The 20,189-nt window shown below is 36.6% G+C and overlaps 1 protein-coding gene across 1 annotated transcript in view; it reads left to right on the top strand.

Annotated features, from left to right (window-relative positions):
- The first annotated feature begins 11,369 nt into the window (after positions 1-11,369).
- LOC122789831 (aryl-hydrocarbon-interacting protein-like 1) overlaps positions 11,370-20,189 on the top strand; it is a 181,403-nt gene continuing 172,583 nt past the window's right edge. Inside the window, exon 1 of the mRNA XM_044057269.1 lies at positions 11,370-11,465. Coding sequence (XP_043913204.1) covers positions 11,370-11,465 — 96 coding nt within the window. The remainder of the gene's footprint in view (positions 11,466-20,189) is intronic.

The following is a 20,189-nucleotide window of genomic DNA, read 5'->3' as shown; positions in this document are numbered from 1 at the left end:
TTGCTTGGGTGTCTGCTTTGGTGGTCTCTGCTGCTTAGGCAGATTTTTATTTAGAGCCTCCGAGTATGTTTTTGTGTGTTTATGTGTTTGGTTTGCTGTCGTGATAGGTCTATGTGAGACTGGAATTGTAGTGTGTGTGGTTTCCTTCTCCTCCTGATTGGTTATGCCAGTACTGAGTTGAGAGAACTTAGCCTCCAGTTTGGCTATATGGTTGCATCTCTCACATGTGTTGGAATTTGTTGGGAGGAGGAGAGGGTTGTCTGTGTACATGAGGCAGTTGTAACATTGCCTCAAGATTCCCAGATTCACCAGCTGGACCGGAGAGGAGATTGACAACTGACCTTTGGACATGCTAGAATAGTATTGGGAATTCCTTTATAATTGAAAAAAAGGGCCAATGGGGAACAAGGTACTCAAGGGGAGTTTGTGAGGGTGTAGTGCTTTTAATTTTTTAGTGCTGACTTATATAATTGCTTTAGTGAGCAAGTGCCAGATAACTTAAATGCAATGTGTTAGAGGTAACATAAAACGACAAACAGTAACTTTCTTTCAAGTGAAACAAGGAAATAAGTACAGTAAGCAATGCAGATATCACTAGGGATCCACAGAAGCACTGAAAAGCTGCGTTTTAGGTGGAATTAGCATTTCAGGGAAATAACAAGCAAACAAACAACAAGCATACAAACAAAGCTAGATTCAGCAGGCCTGGATCTAGTCTATGCTACAGCAAACAAGGTGTACCAATTTCAGTAAGAAACAGTTCAAATATGCAGGCACTATAAGCCTTTAACCAGAAATTCCCAGCTCAGAAGGGCAGAGTCCAGCCTCTCCTCCCACAAGAGTGCAGACCCCAAACCTTTTTAATGTAAAATAACTGGCCTAAAGCCCAAGTGCTTAAACCAGAACTAATACACTTTTAGAATAACAGACACTGAGCCCTCAATCAGCAGTTCCCAACTTAGAAGGATGTAAACTATCTGTCCTGCCACCACAGTGCAGGCCACAAACCTTCCTAATGTAAAACAACTGGTCTGAAGCCTAAGTACTTAATCCAAAAGACTTAGAATGATAGCTACACTTTAATCAAGTTATTACCAAGCAGTAATAAATACAATTGAATACTTTAAAGAATGCCTGGATTAGTGCTCAAGTTATACAAACAAAGCTAGATTCAGCAGGCCTGGATCTAGTCTATGCTACAGCAAACAAGGTGTACCAATTTCAGTAAGAAGCAGTTCAAATATGCAGGCATTATAAGCCTTTAACCAGACATTTCCAGCTCAGAAGGGCAGATTCCAGCCTCTCCTCCCACAAGAGTGCAGACCATGAACCCTCTTAATGTAAAATTACTGGCCTGAAGCCCAAGTGCTTAAACCAGAATTAATACACTTTTAGAATAACAGACACTGAGCCCACAGCAGTTCCCAACTTAAAAGGATGTAAGCTACCTGTTCTGCCACTACGGTGCAGACCACAAACCTTCTTAACATAAAACAACTGGTTTGAAGCCCAAGTGCTTAATCTAAAAGGCTTAGAATAAGTTACACCAAGCAGTAATAAATACAACTGAGTACTATTAAGATGACGCAAAAGCAAAATAAAGTAGGAAGAAACACAAATACAGTAAAAGCAGATAATTTTTTTTTTTTTTTGAGTGAGCAAATGAGATGGGCCCAGGAGTTACAGGACAGAAACAAGTGCAAATGCAGGCCTTCAAATCAGAAAGTTGAGAGAGATGGAAGACCGCCCAAATAGCCAATAACTACAAATTCTGGGCCAGAACCACTCCTTATGTGGTAGACAGGTTACCTAATGCTTACCACTGCCACTGGTAAGCTAGAAGGCTTCCCTCCAACACAGAAAGGCTTGGGGGGCTCAGAAGCTTACAAACAGTCCTGGATACAGCAAATCTGTATCTGGAACACTCATTACAGGAAAGGTAGGAAACAGGCTTACAAGTTTTTTTTTTCAGAAAAGTAGCAGAAACAGTAGTAAAAACAATTCACATGCAGATGATTTCACTCACATAGAAATAGCAGTGAACTTATAAAAAATAGAAAAAATAAATTAACCATTTTTGAAAAAAACATACAAGCTAATAAATGTTGTACATCATCTACCCTCCTAATACCACCAACCATAACAACTATTATATGACAAAGCAATGTCTTGTTCATATAAAATAAAATAAGAAAAAAAAACACAGTTTTAACTAACTGGAACAGGCACCCATCAAATATTCCTTTTCATGTGTTTTCATATTTTTACTATCATATGGAATATCCTAAAAAATAATAAATAATAAAATAATTTAACATTAATATAGTAATATTTGTATTTAAAATCCTTATTAGTTTACCTTCATAATACATAAGTTCATAAAAAGCAGTACATATACAAAAATATCGACCTAATTAAAGTACTTATCTATATGTAATAAAAATATATGTGAAAGTAAATAATAATAAATAATATTATTAATAATAATAATAATAATAAAAATTCACCCCACTATTTCATCTTGTTAAAGATTTCAACTTAAGTATACAAGTAACTGAAATGTATTCATTAAGTCCAGGCCAAGTGTTTGCATCAAGCAGCATCTGCCAGGTCATCTCCTTCTTCTCCAGGGTAAGTGGGTTAAACCCTACCCTAATGACTGGTTTCACCTGGGCAATTACCATGTACTTGAAAATGTGACCTGGATTATCCTGATTGTGTTTGGCCAAGACACTAGCCATAGTATGGCTTCTTAAACTATATTCATGTTCATACACCCTCTCCCTTAGCTTAGGATCAGTTTTCCCAGTTTAAAAGCAGGGGCACCCCTCACATTGGGCAAGATATACCACTCTCTTTGATTCACAATTAAAGTTACCCACCACTTTGTATGTCTTACCTCGAATGATAAAGACCATACTCTCATTGATAACTTTACATCGGGAACATCTCCCACATTTTGTCATACCCTTATATGTGCTTCAGGTATTGGCCTTATTATTACCACTAGTCTCCAGAATATTCTTTACATTCTTCCCTTTATGGAAGACTAATTTGGGACAGGGTCCAAGCCTAGCTCTAAGAAAACGATTATCACTAAAAATCTCCCAGTTCTTCCTTAATATCCAACCAAATTAAAAGCCATCCTGAAAGAGAGTGGTGATAAAACTGCTTTTATAACTACCTCTATCCGGCCATTTATCCACCCCACTTGTTACTGATATATCATTACCCAAGATGTGATGGTGGGAATTATCCATATCCTCCATACAGGACCATAGGTCTACACCACAGGCTGTAACCCCAAAATGGGTTTAAAGTACCCATTCTTCCTTTTCCATGTTACTTCACTAATAATTTATTCCACCATCACCTCAGGATGCCCCTTGCTTACAAACATCCCCCTCATTAATTCACATTGTGATAAAAAATCCTCTTCCAATGTCACCATATGTGCGGCCCTCACCAATTGATCTTTTATTACTGCCCATTTCTGATGGGGGGATGTGAACTAGAATAGTGACGTAAGTTGTTAGAGTATGTAGGTTACTTGTGTCCATTATCAATAATACATCCAAATAAGAAATACTTTCAAGTTGGGATTCAACTGTAAATTTCAAAAATGGGGTACAATTATTGATATATTCCACAAATCTATCCAGGCCACTCTGTGTACCATTGCAAATAATACATATATTATCCAGGTACCTTGTGTAAAACCAAAAATACTGCCAATACTCAGAGTTAAACACAAACTTTCATTCCCACTGGACCAAAACAGCATTAACAAACACCCTCCACATGGAGAATCAATCAGCACCCCTTTCTTCAGTAAATAAAATTTATTATTAAACATATTGGTGGAAAAAGCTGTCCAACTGGATGATATTAGTCTTATAGAAGAACTGTTAGTTTGATGAATAATTTTATTATGGAATTATCAAAAATAGTTGTTTAACAACAATATTTCTGAATTCATGCATAATATCTAGATTCCTTATTTTCTCTTAAGCAGTCTGCATTTGTGCCTCTTCTTGTTCTGTGACAGTCCTCTTATGTGCAATTCATTATGCTTTGTTAGTCTTGCTAGGTAATTTCTACTACTTCTTAACCATAACTGTTTCACAGTTTTTCTACCCTGTTTTTAAACTCCATTTTTATTTTATCCCACTGACAAGTTATAAAGTCTAAAGATATTTATATATTCTCCAATAACTCTTGAATAATTTTCACTACCCATTCCTTAAATTCCTCTATTTTAACAGGTAGGTGGGAAAATGCCAGTGTCTAATTTTTACTTCATTACCCTGAATTTTTATCTTAGTTTTTATGGTGCATGAATTGAAATAGTTACTGGATGTGTGTTGAAGCTTTCAATTAAATGCATATATTCCTGTGAAATATACATGTTTTGCTAGGAAGAAAATCTCTCTCGATTCAGTAACACACTCCTGCCTTCTTCAATACTCATGCCTGATTGTCACAGATGTTCTGTCACCAATTCATCCACCTCTTTCCTGGACAACCTTGCTTCCTCTTGCCTTCTTCCTGTCTATCCCAAATCTTCTTCACCAGAATGTCTTCTGCTTTTCTGCATATGTGCCCAAACCACCATAATCTATTCTCTTTGATCTTTTCTGCAATGAGAGATACTTTGGCTTCTGCTTTTATGTCCTCATTTCTTCATCTGTCCTACAGCATGCATCTTGCCACCCATCTCAGGGACTTCAATTACATCACCTCTAGCTTCCTCATCTGCTCTGCCTTTACTGCCCAGGTTTCTGTAACATACAGTTGTACTGGTCACAACACTGTTTTTTTTTCACTTTACATTTCAGCTTCTTTGGCATTCTTCAGTCATGCTAACCTGACACTATATGCCACTTGACTGTGGATCCTCTGATTCTAGCTTTGATCTCTTTGTTCAGACTTCCATTCTCCTCAACTAACACTCCCTGATACTTGAAGCTTTTAACCTGTTCCACTATCTTACCTTCTATCTTCAAAAAAATGAAATTTAATCTTCTAAATAGGAACAATTGCCCCAAATCAACAGCTTTACCTAAACTAAAATTAAGGGCACCCATGCTAAAGTACATGCTGCAGCCTGTGTTTACATTTACACTGTTTTCTGTCTGTTCTTTTCTTATCTCTATTTCCCTCCATGATGTGAAAAAACAGCTTGTATGCTTTCAGAAATCATTAATGTTTAGCCCCAAGAAAACATGCACTTGTTATGTTTAAATAAAACTAAATTGCACACTGTAATACTGAAAGCATTACAATATTAAGGCTGCTAGGGAAGCTGCTATCTCTTATTCACTTCCCATAATTTCAGACTTTATTTTTCACTGAACTACTTGTCATTATACTTTTAAATTTTCCATTTCCCTCAGCAAAGAATGTTCAGAACTCTTAAGATTGATTGCTTGCACCTGCAGCAGCCATACCTCAGTACCTCTTAGCACAAAAAATCTTGACAAAGCCTAAAATAATGGGGGGCGGGGGACAAGGCCTCAAAATAGATACAGATTTTAAATATTATTATTATAAATTTAGAAAGCTGCTAGAATAACAGGTCTTACATTATCAGCACTACCATACATTGTCTGAATAATATAAAGTCTGAAACTCAAATATGTGTCATTATTTAGTGACTTCAATTTTCAGTGATTTACCAGAAAGCCACAAAATGTATGATGAACAGATAAAAAATATGAAGCAAAAGTCTGGACATACTGGAAAAATTTGGGCAGTTGAGTAGTGTGTAGATAGTTTGTCTCCATGGAAAAGTACTCAGAACAGAATGTACATCTGCTTTCAGCTGCAGACTTCTTCACTGCCACTGAATATTTGCTAATAAAAAAACAAGCTAATTTCTTTGTAAATGTAAGAAACTTATCATTTTTCATGCCTTTCGCCATTTTATTTAGTTATTGAAGTCAACTTGCTTACAAAACACTTATTTATAGCTTAAGCCAAGGAATTTATCTAGATATTCATCCTTACAAAAATAAAAGAAACTATCTTAATTCTACGTGTAATCAGCACACTTGTACATCCCTCCCCCACCCTAGCAGCCCAAGATCACAGCTTAACATTAATCTTGCTTTTGTCAAGTCTTCCTTCTCTTGTTATACTACAAAGCCTATATCTCTTACTATTAAAAAGTACTTGTTCACTTTAATATATTTAATACACTCAACAGTCACTGAAATGAATATGCCCACATTTAAAATATCCACTACACACTACTCAAAACTGCTTTGCTCTATGTAACATGCAGTTTGTTATACAAATACTATTAAGAACAAAGATGTTTTACTTAGTTACCTTTTTCCCCTGCTGAACACTAATGACACAAAGTGACGTGTATACTTTAAAGTACACCCACAAGTTTACCAAAATCAACAAAACTCCAGTCTTTTCAACTGCTTTTACTTCCATATTTTTGCCATATTTCACAAAATTGCCATATTTCTCAAATATGGTTCTTTATTGTCTCCAGTTTATTCACTAATTTCAGTATTGCTGATCTTTTCCCTGTCCATCTCCCAACACCAGGCTCTAGTGCAAGTATAAGGTACTCCTGATTCTTCTAGTCAACTCCTCTGCATTTTTTTCTGTCTCAAGCGTTTTCCTTTGGAACACTGGAAAAGGTTTCATGGGCAAAGTCTCTGTATGAATTTTACTCTCAAAAGAATGAGTAGAAAAGTCCCCTTCTCCTTTCTGGCTTACTTTTTGTTGCCTAAACTTTTTTATTTCCTCCTTAGCCTGTTTTGCTTCAATAAATGTCTTTGATCTGCCATGAAAAAAAAATACTCTGAAGACAGTTGGATACAACAGCTTGAATCTCACACCTGCCTCTCAACATTCATTGAATGGTGGGATAAATTTGCTTCTTTTCTGCCTGGTGAACAATGAATAATCATTTTATAGAAACACTCTGCTGTCTCTTAAATTTTAATACTGTACCCTCCTACTACAGTTTTATCAGAATCAACTCTTTATCCAGTATATTTGCATCTTCACTAATATAGGTATTGTCTGTTTTCTCATGGCCAGGTTTGGAACATAAACTCTAGTTTCCCTTTCAATTAACAACCCTTGCTGTGGAACTCCAGTCCAGTTGCCTGTTTGTGTGTTCATAAAATTAATACAGTCTGTTCCTTCTAGTTTTTATGGTACTGCAGAAAATCTCTGGTTTTCTGTGCACACCCTGTCTTGTAACTTTATTTTTTGAAACAGTTCTTGAGAAGCCTCATACTCAGCCATGTTTTTCTTCATTTCAACCTCTGATTTCTGCAGTTTTATCAGTCCAGCTGAATAGTTAGTTAAGGCTTCTTCAGGTTTCTAACTTTTGTTATTTGAGTTGATATACTCCTTCAGTGTTTCATTTATTTTAATCACCACTGAGTACATTTGATTTATTTTTTTCCACTAAATTACTGGACGCTATCTCTTGAATCAAAGCTGAAGCCTGAACTGCTTTTTGCTGAAGAGCTATGAATCCTTCCAAGACGGTATTTTCTCTTCACCTTTTTTGGTTGATTTTCTTTTAGGATTTGCAATTTTTTTTCTTTGCTGGCTTCCAGGCAATGTACTTATTAGCCAGTAACTGAATTTTACCCCCCCCCAAAAAAAAAAACACTTTTAATGGTACTCCTTTTCCTCAGTGTCTTTTTTCACACTGGGAGAGCTGAAATTAAGATGTTCATTAGTTTGCAGCCATCTTGGAAGGCAGAACTTGACTAGACTTGACCATATGGAAGTAGGGAGCAGTATATTGTAAATTGTGGTTGTAGGGTATACTTTGGGGCAGCAGTCAGAAACAAAGGTGAATAAGCAGTAGTGTATGATAGGGAATAGACTGCATGTACACTTTATGAGGATAAAAATAGCGACAGAGTTAGTAGGAGGGATGGAACAGATGGGTGTATCAGTGCCATGTCTCCGGCAATTATGACTAAGGAGAATAAATAGTAAAACTGGTACATGGATACCATATAGAGGTTCAAGAGCAAGGGATGATGTGATAATTAAGGAAAGTGCCTGGTAGTGGAGGTGCATGAAAGGGTAATAATCATGAAAGATCTTAATCTGTCGGAGACAGTTTGAAGCCTCTCACATCAAGACTAGGTAGAGAGAATGAGTCAGGTTGTATTGTTACTAATGCAGAGTGATGGTGAGAAAGCAGCATCTGAGGATAAGAGGGTATCAATTGATGAACCATAGGCTTCAGTCCTGGGATGAGTTCTTTTCAATATCACATGTGACAGTGTATATGTAGAACTGGATAAGCCTTTTTGTGGATGATAACAAAATGGGGAAGGATAATGAAAGATGGAGAAAAGGATATCAGGATGACTTGAAAAAGCTACCAACTTAGTAAAAAAGTGGAAGCTCCAGTTCAACTCAGAAAAATGCAGGATAATAAAGCAATAACTGACAATGTGGTGTGGTATATTGAAGATTTACCCATGGTTGGTATGGTTTAATCACGAGGCCGAAGCCCGAATGATTAAACAAAGGCAACCGTGGGTAAATCTTTAATATACCACAACCACGGAGTCAATGATTGCTATTATACAATGACATTATTTTAAAAAAATATACTTACTTTTCTTAAATAATGTCTTTGTATAACGGTGGATTACTGTTCTTCAGCCGGTTGTGGTATACTGCTACTTCATTTTGATGTACTGCGCATGTGTATGGGACTTGCATTCCCACGCATACCCAGTGCATCAATGCTCTGAAACAGAAGCAATGGAGAAAAGAAAGTCTCCGTTGTTCCATTTTCTCTCTCTCTCTTTTTTAATTGTAAAAAAAAAAAAGATTTTGGGGCACTTTATACCAACGGAAAAAAGTCTGGGTGACTGGACCTTTTTCCGTTGGTATATTGTGGGATTTACAACGGGCACGCTGGTTGGGCTGGCCAATCAGGGTGCACATTTTGGAATATTAATGGGGGATCATTGTATAATGCAGGATAATCCATACACTGAATATAATGTATAAGGGATTCCAAAAAGCAAAAGGATTTGATTGTGATGATTACACTTAAACTGAACCTCCAGGAGCAGTGCAAAAGGGAAGCAGCTAGATTCAATAGGTGCTGGATTATATAGGGTGAGACATAGAATCATAGGGAGGGAAATACTGATATCACTATATTAAGTAAGCTGAGAGACCCCCCCCCCAGATGGAGCACTGTATCCTATTCTGGAAGATTGTTAGGGAGGGTGACATCAAAATAATAAAGGATTACAACCAATGACAGCAGATTTCGTAAATGGGGTAAAAAAGGAAGCCTACAAGGTTGGGTAGAATAGTCTGGGATTGTATTCGCTTGTGAATGACATGGAAAAGAGACATGACCTTGGGTATTAAACAGGTATGCATGGAAGATTGCTGGAATAATTTATAAAAGTGTGGGCATGTATTGTGGATTGCAACCAAAGAAGATTCCAAATCAGTCTGAACATGAAGAAGTGACTCTTTATGAAAAGGATACTACAGAAATGAGAAGACTATGTGAGAGTATGGGAGAACAGGGCCTAAGGAAGGGAACAGGAAGGATAGCTACTGGATGTTTACTGCAACTTAGAGGCAGTTTTGAGGTTTAATGTTACCAACACATAAATGCACATTATTGTGCAAGGGAGTAGACAGGCTTATTCTCTGTACTCCATAGAGTAGACTTTTCTGAACATCACTTAGAAAATTGTGTCTTTTTTGGGACATGATATGTCTCTGACTGTCTAAATGAATGCCTTACTTACAGAGAGAATTGCTTATCCAAAACAACAATATCTTTAGTATGTATAAAGGGAGCAGTAGAAACTGATGCATGCACTTTTAATTGTTTAGGGTGGGTCATTATTTTGTGAGATGTACACATTTATTAATACCAAGTGGGTTGGGGGCAGCAATAATTTACTGTGAGTACAAATGGAATTCTCTGGCTACAACCAGTGTATGTACATATGTTTGCATATGCTTATGTAAACTCCATGTCACATAGCACTGAACAAAAGCCGGCATGCATCTGTGCTGTGCAGATGTATCTCAAAGTGGTGAATATGGACCAGCATGTATCAGGGTATAACAAATGTATCATGAAGGCTGTGAATAGACTAGGGTACATTGAGGAATAGTTTATCCATTTGTCCATCAGTCAAGGGGGGAAATCTTAGAATACAGAAAAGTATTTTCCACTGAGACACAGACATAACTTATTTTATATTGAGACACAGACTTAACTGTGACAATTAAGTCTTCATTCACCCCATTGTACTGTTGCATTGTTTTTACTGAAGCTAAATCTGAATTTCCTGCTGTGTTTTAAAATTCATATTTTTACAATCTGCAACACTTTGTGTTCAAAAATGCTACTACCCAAGTAATTTTTTTACACTTTCACAGCTTTCCTGAATATTAATATATTTCTACAAGGAAATTACATAATTATATAATTTTAAAATAATACATTTCATACAATGCATTTAGCCTTTAACTTTATATCCTCAAAGCTAAATGATTTACTGGTAAATGAACATGAGAAAATGATGAGAGAGGTTGTGGGTGGGGAAGAAATAAGATGTTAATCTGAGATTAACTGGATGAAAAAGATTAGTGTGGTCTTTGTCAAATGCTAATCCCCCTACTTTTTGGACAACAGTATCCAAGATTGCAGGGGCTTATTTGTGAGAAATAAAGCAAGGAAGAACACGCCAGTGACAAGCAAGGAGAAAAAAACTGCTGTAGATCTGACTGTATCTTTAACTAATTTGATAAAAGGTGCCTGGTAAAGTAATACTTTCTTCCATTTGTATCACTATAAGATGAATAACATGAATACAAGGTCAGAAGTAGACATGCCTCTCTCATTTAGATATTTATTTACAGTCTGTAACTATGGGCAGAAAAAAGTATAAACATTAGTCCTATAAAGTGCATCTGTGCTTGAAATGTAGCAATATGAATCTATTATTTATAATGCTTTTTTTCTCCATTGTTGTTTCTTGTTAACTGTATGCAGTTTCAATATTTTCTTACTAGAAAGTACAAATTTCAGCAAAGAAACATTTAATAGTCAAGTGTCTGTTTTACAGTCATGGATTCCTTAGAAATTAGGATAGATATATTTTTCACTTTTATGATAACTTACTAGATACTGACAATGATAAATTGTTAATTTTAGTTAGTACTTTTCACAGGGGGTTAGGGACTGGGAGTTGGATTAGAAACTAAAGACACTCAAACTCTACTTCCAAAGTTATTATTTTTGTTGTACCTTTATGTTTCTAATTATAGATTTTTGTTGTTGCTTTTGCTGTTGCTTAGACTATAAGCCTGATTTATGAATGGAGCAGATGTTGTTACTCAATACTGATGGCGTTAGGAAGAAAATTCTTCACGGTGGTAATGGCAACCTTCCTACATTCAAAGATGGGACCAGGGTAAGAAAATAATCACATTTCCTTTGTTGCTTTTATGTTTTACACAGGAACTTATACCCAAGGATACCCACATGATGTTATGCACAGGAATTTATGCCTGAGGGATAGCCACATGATGGGAACTTACGCCCAAGGGATAGCCACATGATGGGAACTTACACCCAAGGGATAGCCACATGATGTTATACACAGGAATGTATGTGCGACAGACAGCAACGTGATGTTATACACAGGAACTTAGGCCTGAGGGATAGCCACATGATGTTATACACAGAAACTTATGCCTGAGGGATAGCCACATGATGTTATACACAGGAACTTATGCCTGAGGGATAGCCACATGATGTTATACACAGGAACTTATGCCCGAGGAATAGCCATGTGATGTTATACACTGGAATGTACACCAGAGGGATACCCGCATGATATTATACACAGGAACTTACACCTGAGGGATAGCCACATGATGTTATACACAGGAATTTAGGCCCGAGGGATACCCACATGATGTTATACACAGAAACTTATGTCTGAGGGATAGCCACATGATGTAATACACAGGAACGTATGCCCAAGGGATAGCCACATGATGTTATACACAGGAACTTATGCCCAAGGGGTAGCCACATGATGTTATATAAAGGAACTTATGTGTGACAGATAGTGACATGATATTTTACACAGGAACTTATGCCCAAGGGGTAGCCACATGATGTTATACACAGGAATGTAGGCCCAAGGGATAGCCACATAATGTTATACCCAGAAACGTATGCCTGAGGGATAGCCACATTATGTTATACACAGGAACTTATGCCCGAGGGATAGTCACATGATATTATACACAGAAATTTATGCCCGAGGGATAGCCACATGATGTTATACACAGAGACTTATGCCTGAGGGATAGCCACACACCTTGAAGGGGTAGATGCATGATCTAATTTTCAGGTGCCTGTATCTTCTTATTTATTTTCATTTCTGGTTTTGTTTAAAACTTACTAACTGACAGTTATTGTCACTTATCTAGAATTTCATTAGTATTGTTTTATTTTTCCACAAAATAATTTTCATACCTTTTTTGTATGCACAACAGCAGTGACATATAAAGAATTTTCAAAATGATATGCCTGTTTCCAAAATGTAACCACCTCCTCTATCAATGTAGTCCACCCAAAAAATATTCCCGAGTGGCAGGCTTAAGCAAAAAACATATTTAGTGAATTAGGCATTTCAAAATATTTAACCAAAAGCCATGATAAAAGTGTAGATATGCTATGCCCATTAACTATACTGGGATCCCAGTATTCAGAGTGGATGGATATATTTTAATTGCAGTCTGTCCAGCAAACTGAATGTAATATTTTTTTTGAAAAAAAAAAACAGATTAAAATAAGCTTTTGCTACACTAGAAAAAGAGTTTTTCACTGTTAACTCATTTTAACAAAAAAAAAATATATTTTTTTATTTGTGACTAATGAGCTATCTTATCGTTTTAGTTGGACTTCAAGGTAAGTAGTTTGGCTATCTTCTAAAATATTCTCTGATACTCTTTGCACATCATGCTTTAGGATACACACATACACACACACACACACACACACACACACACACACACACACACACACACACACACACACACACACACACACACACACACACACACACACACACTTGATGGATCTGAAGTGGAGTGGGCACCATCACATCAAGGCTGTGTATTAAAACTTAGGATTTCTAATTATGTCAGAGCTCAGAGCTGCTATTCATAAGTTCATAGATATTTACTAGGCTAATGACCACATGGGACTCTTTAAGCCTAGCCATGCATCTCAAATCCTGACAAGTTCTGGTACCTTTCATAACTGTAAGCAAGGGACTGGGAGATTAACCATTTACAGGTTGCCTGTGTCCATTAGAGACATAGTTGCCAAACCAGGGAGGGATTCATTTCCTGTTCCCCATCCAATTGTCCAAGTTACACTTGACTTGAGTTAAAGAGGAACTCTGCTTCACATGGATGGGGAGCCTGTTCCAGAGACGAGGTAGTCTCTGGGTTACATACCTGTCTCTCCAGCAGGTCCTATTTATCACAGACAAGGTTTAAATCTTTAGAATGGGTAATTCTAGTGCTGTTTATTTTGTGGATATTCAGGAGGGCCATCAGAGTGCGGTCTGACAATAGTCTGCATGCCAGGCATAGACCTTCCATCAACAGCCTTTAGGAGACAGAATACAGGGATAGGGCTTTGAAGTGGTCTGCATAGGACATTTTACTTATGCCCTGTATTCTTTTAGTAAGGAACCACTGTGGATGTTCCAGTTATTGTATATGCCTGGTTAGGTACATACCAAAGGGGGCATTGTACTCAGTGATAGGTCTGATGAATGCTAAATACAGTGGAACAATGACTTCCTTAGACCTAGATGCCATACCTTTGTTTATAAGTTGCACAACATAGAATGATTTCCTCACAACTGTAGACACGTGATGGTCAAAGGCAAGATTACTGTCTATGTGTGTCCCGAAGTCCCTGACTACTGGGTCAACTCTAAGGGTTGTGTTGTCAGTATGATAGTTACCAGGGGTGAATGCCTTCCCGGAGTATTCTATTATGCATTTCTTGGCATTTAGTTTTAGTTCATGGCTCTGACACCAGCTATTTGTCTGTGTCAGCCCTTCCTGGAGAACATTTGTGTCAGTGTGGGATTCAATGACAGCTCCTAATTTGCAATTATCTGCAAATTTAGTCAGGTAGAGGCCACTGACATTTGCCTTGACTTCAGAGAAGTAAATGTCAAAAATGAGTAGTCCAAGGACTTATCCCTGAGGGACTCCACTTGTGACTGGCCTCTTTGTGGAGGTGGACTCCCCAATTTTAACTTCCTGGGTCCTGTTTGTGAGCCAGTTGGCTATCCACCAGGTGACATACGGGTTTGTACCTAACCTCCTGAGTTTGTCAGCAATGCTCAAGTGGGTATTGTGTCAAATGTCTTGGCCAGGTCAAGGTAGGTAGTGTGAACCATTTTGTGCTCATGCATTGCTTTGGTGATCTTTTCAAAGAAGTCCACCAGTTAAATAGGCATGACCTGCCCTTGATGAGACCAAACTGGGTTGGGTCCAGGGTCTGGAAGTTTACTATATCATTATTGATCATATCCATAATAATTATTTTGATAGTACAGGCTAAGTGGGCATGAAGTTTTGTGTTATTTAGTTACAGCCTGTATTGATCATAAAGTAACAAAATGTGAGGTATAGTAATTGCTGATACTGTATTTTTGTTCAATCTTGTCATTGGTGTTTGGTTAATTTACATTTTTATACTCATGAAGCCCACCATTATTTTGTTTACTTGTACTTGAGGCATTTCCACACATGTAATTCTCTTTGCTAGATTTCTCGAGAGATTTCTGTTTCTAGCCTTCCTTCATCTTGGTCATCTCAGCTTTGCTTTGCTGTGGTTCAAATGAGCTAATGGCTCACATAATTGTGGTATCACTGTTACCATTGCTTTGTGTTTTTCTCTTTTTGAATAAGTTCATGAGCAAGTTCAGCTTTGATTACCCCATGGATGTTTCAAAATGTTTTATACTGCACTGTGATACAGGCTCATGCTATGACATCTGAATTTTAATAAAGCAGCCTTTTTAAAATGTGTTTTTTTCAGCCCATGACTGTTTTCTATGAGACTGTAAAGTAAGTATTACAAAAACATAGAAGCATATCTTCTGATGCCTAATTAGGACTGTCTGGCTAACCTAGTCTGCTCATAATCCTACATATTTCATAAACTGCACTTTGCACTTATCCAACACATTTTCACTACCCTTTATAAAACCTGTCTTATATTATTGAATGTTGCCATTAGGTTTGATTTTTGCTACCCATTTTGGAAGCCTGTTCCAATCATCATTGCCCTTTCTATGAAAAAACACTTCCTTGGGTCGCTGTCAAATAATCCACATTTTATTTTCTAATTGTGCTCTGTTTCCTTATAATGTTCTTTGAATGATGGTGCTCAACTGGGACCCTGTGAATCTATTGCTGTGTCCCTTCTGTACCTCATATCTTTAAGAATATACAGTATTTGTTAAGCTTTTCTTGACAGTCTGTGCAAGGTTTAACCAGTCACATTTTTTGTTGTCCTAATCTGAGCTACCCCTTTTCTGCCTATATCCTAGTAAAGGTGAGTTACCAAGCATTGCATATTGTACTGTAGATGGGGGTCTCACCAACTGCTTATAAAAGGGGAATAACTGTTTATTTATTTCTACTACTTTCATGTCCTGCATTATTTTCCAATATTCCACTTGTGATATCTATTAAACTGTACTTTAAATATGTGTAAAAACTGTAAAAATAATAAAAATAGCAAGACATAGCTGTTGTGAAGAGATTTTTTTGCCTGTGTAAGATTCATGAGACCACACACATTCTGAAAATGTGCAGTTTTAAACAACCAGTTTTCTTAAAGAGACAGAAAACCAATTACTATATACTACAGATTTCCTTTCAAGATAAGGGAAAAAACATGTACAGGGTAAAATATTAAAACCAATCTTACTGGAAAACACTTTTAATGAAATGTTTTTACTAATAGTATTTGATGATCAAACAGTAAAACACTAATGGTTTTCATTCTAAGGTTCCAGTTGCTGAATACCTCATGGTACCTCAGGTGTAGCTTAATCACCTTGCTGTACCTTGGTTTCTGAATTAGGTGTTGTTAACAGTTAATCCAATTAAGTATCTTCTTTTCAGTAGGGGTCCCTAGGATGAGTCTCATGGTCTGAGGATTTCAGGTTACTGTGACAGGGTTCCTAGTCTCTGACGACTTTGAATTCCTGATGGGGGCTTCTTCCAGCCTGGGGGGGGTCGTCTTTGCAACAGAATGTGTTTATTTTGCTATTTTCATTATTCTGCTCCTTTATGGAAAATTTGTGGTGGAGTACAGTGTTTCCTTTAGGTTGTTTTGTGTGGATATTAACAAAACACTCTATGGTGTTTTGATAATGTACAAATGTGATGTTCCAGCTGTCTAAAGTATAGCAGCTTATGGAGGGGTGTGTTACTTTTACCAGTTGGGTCCAGTATTCATAGATTATCTGCTGGTTGAAGTATTGCTTTCTTGTATACAGTCTCATCATATTTATTTTCTTGGATGCAATTAAACATTGTTTCTTTACATACAGTCTTGTCATAGTTATTCTCTTGGATGCATTTCACTGCTATCACAGCGATGCACCTTAGCTTGAATGGTGTGAATTTATTTTGCAGTCGCTAACTTTTTGCATGCAGCTCTGCCAAGATATTAGCCTATGGTGGTTCTGCTACTTGAAACAGCAACTTTCAGGACTTGTCTTTTTACATATACTCAAGCTGTCCTTTAGGAATGCATCTGTGGCTAGAATATGATAAAAAAGTAAATGTGGAACTGCACATTGTCTTTCACTCTCTAAACTTTAAAACCTCTCATTTCAAATATTCCACTGTCCAGTTCAAAACATTCCTCTCACCTTTGTTCAGCAACATTAATAACCAGTAGTTTGTACTTTAGTGACATGTACGATTTTTCCTGTCTTTGAAGAGGGCACTATACTTTAGCGACGTGTAAGATTTTTCCTGTCTTTGAAGAGGGCACCATCTTTACTGTACATACATCAACTTTGCCAATAAACTGTTCCTATTCACATTCTGAGATTTTTACTGCTCTCACAATAAACCACCTCAGCATTATTATTAGCTACTTACAAAACCTTATGTCTGCCAAAGGTACTTTTCCAGATTTACACATTTTGTTAAAGTGGCCAGCATTTACTCAGATCACATATGGACACCTGTAAGCTGGATAAACTTGCTCTTCATCACTATATCCATACTTTGCACACAAGGGCAGTACTTTGATCATCTTATCCTTTTTTTATTTTTAACTTGTCATGTCATGGCATGGTCTTCCACTACAACTTATTACTTTATTGTCTTAATTTACATTTTAATAGACATGTATTTATTTTCTGTGGAACAGCCAATTAACCTAGTATTCTATTAAGAAAGTAACAAAAAAGGAAAATACGCTGAACCTTGTTAGGGGACTGAACCCATGACCACCACTCCTGTACTCGGTGTAGTTGTCACTGCCACTGGACCAACAAGGAGTCTCTGGACAGTTAGTTTCCCAGATTGCACCAAGAGCACTTCAATTTCAATTAGGAAACTACCATAATGGTCCAGTCACGGAGTGCAGGACTTCTGGGTTCAGTAGCCAGAAAAGGGTCAGTGTTTTCATTTCTCAGTTAGTACTAGGTTGACTGGTTGATCTGCAATGTACACAAGTTTGTGTTAAAAAAATAACCATTGTAGGGGTTCCCTGTGGTTGTGCATGTATGTCTATAAAGAGTGTCTTGTGTAGTGTCATTGTTAGGGTGATGCTTGCATGTGTGTGTGTCAGAATATTTTGTGTAGTGATCCTGTTAGGGTTAGCATACATGAGTGAGGTGGACAGGAGGACTTCACTTAACCAAGCCCCTGTTCCGAAACCTACCTCTACACATTAACTTATGAAAACCCCATTTCCCCTAACAGTAAAACTATATATATATATATATATATATATATATATATATATATATATATATATATATATATACACATATGTATATATATATATATATATATATATGTATATATATATATATATATGTATATATATATATATATATATATATATATATATATATATATATACACACACACACACACACACACACACACACACACACATATGTATATATATATATATATATATATATATATATATATATATATATATATATATGTATGTATATATATATATATATATATATATATGGGTCCATATGACTTCATCGACAGTTCATTTGAATGACACTCATTTGGTCGACAGTTCATTTGGTCGACAGGCAACACACACCCCCCCTAACTATATATATCAACTCCAGGGTTGCACAACATTGGGGAAGGGGGCAAATCTGCCTGTCGACCAAATGAACTGTCGACCAAATGAGTGTCAATCAAATGAACTGTCGATGAAGTCATATGGACCCATATATATATATATAAATCACATATACTCGACCAAAACAAGATAAAAAAAGCACCAAAACAAAAAAGGAGACAATAAATCCAACCACAGGGCTACCAACGTAACTTTGTTAAGCGCTTTTCACTCACTTTAATGCACATGAGCTTCTTCAGAACAAACACTCCATTAATTACAAACTGTTTAAATACCATTTGATATCAAATCACATGACTTTCATTTTGAAAAACCTTAAAGTGAAATGAGTATGGATTAAATAATATTATAATTTTATAGTTTTTTATTATATGGATATTTAAACCACTTGATTAGATATTATTATTATGGTGACAATATGTGCATCAAATAATAGTTTGATTAAATAATTTAAATGTATTTAGTCATTTCACTTTTATATATATATATATATATATATATATATATATATATATATATATATATATATATGTGTGTGTGTGTGTGTGTGTGTGTATATATGGGTCCACTTTCAAATCTGGAAATACTGAAATACCGAATTTCAGTATCTCACGATGAAAATGTCGAAAGTACAATTATTTGAAACTGCATTATAATGAATGTTAAGCCATCGAATCCTCACTAGTGGTGGTGCAGTGTTTTCATTATGGTTTGCTGTCTCTTAAGGTGCAGTATGGTCTGGGATTTAGAAGTGGCGGCCAATGTGTGGTTATATGTGGAGATTCAGGTAGGTGTTTACTATTTAAGGGTTTTGGGTAGGAATTTGTTTTTATTAATTTTTTTGGGAAGTTTTAGGAGTAGATTGGGGTAGGTAGGTGAGAGTGTAAGTGTAGAAAGTGGTGATATTTGTACATGTGTAGTATGTCTTTGTGCAATGGAAGTGTAGGCTGCCTAGCAGTGAGTTTGTTGTGTTATTCATGGTAGTACGACCTTGGAGTTGGTATATATAAGTTGCAGAGGTATGGGGTCACAGCCCCCACTTGGGGGGGTGCAGGGGGGCTTGTCCCCCTGCTTATACATAGATTAGTTGGGTTTTGTTTGTGTGTGCATTTTGTTGGATTGTTATGGTGAAGGGAGGAAGGTCTTGTATATGTTTTTTTTTTGTGTGGTGGTGTGGAGGGTGTGTTAAACTGCAAATTTGGTATTATGAAGTTTCTGTATAGTGCCATTCAGTTTTTTACTTTTTCATTGTAGTGTTCTTTCGACATTTTCATCTCAAGATACTGAAATTTGATATTTCAGTATTTTGAGATTTAAAAGTGGACCCATACATGTGTATATATATCTATATATATATATATATATATATATATAGGGTTACCTTTATAACAGTGAAACACAGTGATGCGATTGCTCATATGAGCTAATCGGAACCATGAAAATGAAAACAGCGACAGTTTGAAATGTTCGAAAATCAGCAAATCGAAAAGCAGATTCACTGATTTATGAACATAAATGTCAACAAAAAAATTTAATGAAGTGTAAAGCAGGGGGGCAAGCCCTTTACACCCCCATGTGGGGGGAAAGCCCCCCACACCCCCCACTTTAATATTCTAACTCTGAGATTGCACTACAGTGGGGAAAGGGACCATTTTTCAATCCTCACTATAGTGCAATTCACCCCAAATTGTCGAATGTGCAATGAGCGCATGTCACTGTGCATTCG

Source organism: Protopterus annectens, chromosome 15.part0 (genome assembly GCF_019279795.1).
Source record: "Protopterus annectens isolate FY-2018-M chromosome 15.part0, PAN1.0, whole genome shotgun sequence".
NCBI lineage: Eukaryota > Metazoa > Chordata > Ceratodontiformes > Protopteridae > Protopterus > Protopterus annectens.
Note: the sequence above shows the minus strand (reverse complement) of the source record. Positions and strands in the feature narration are given on the sequence as shown.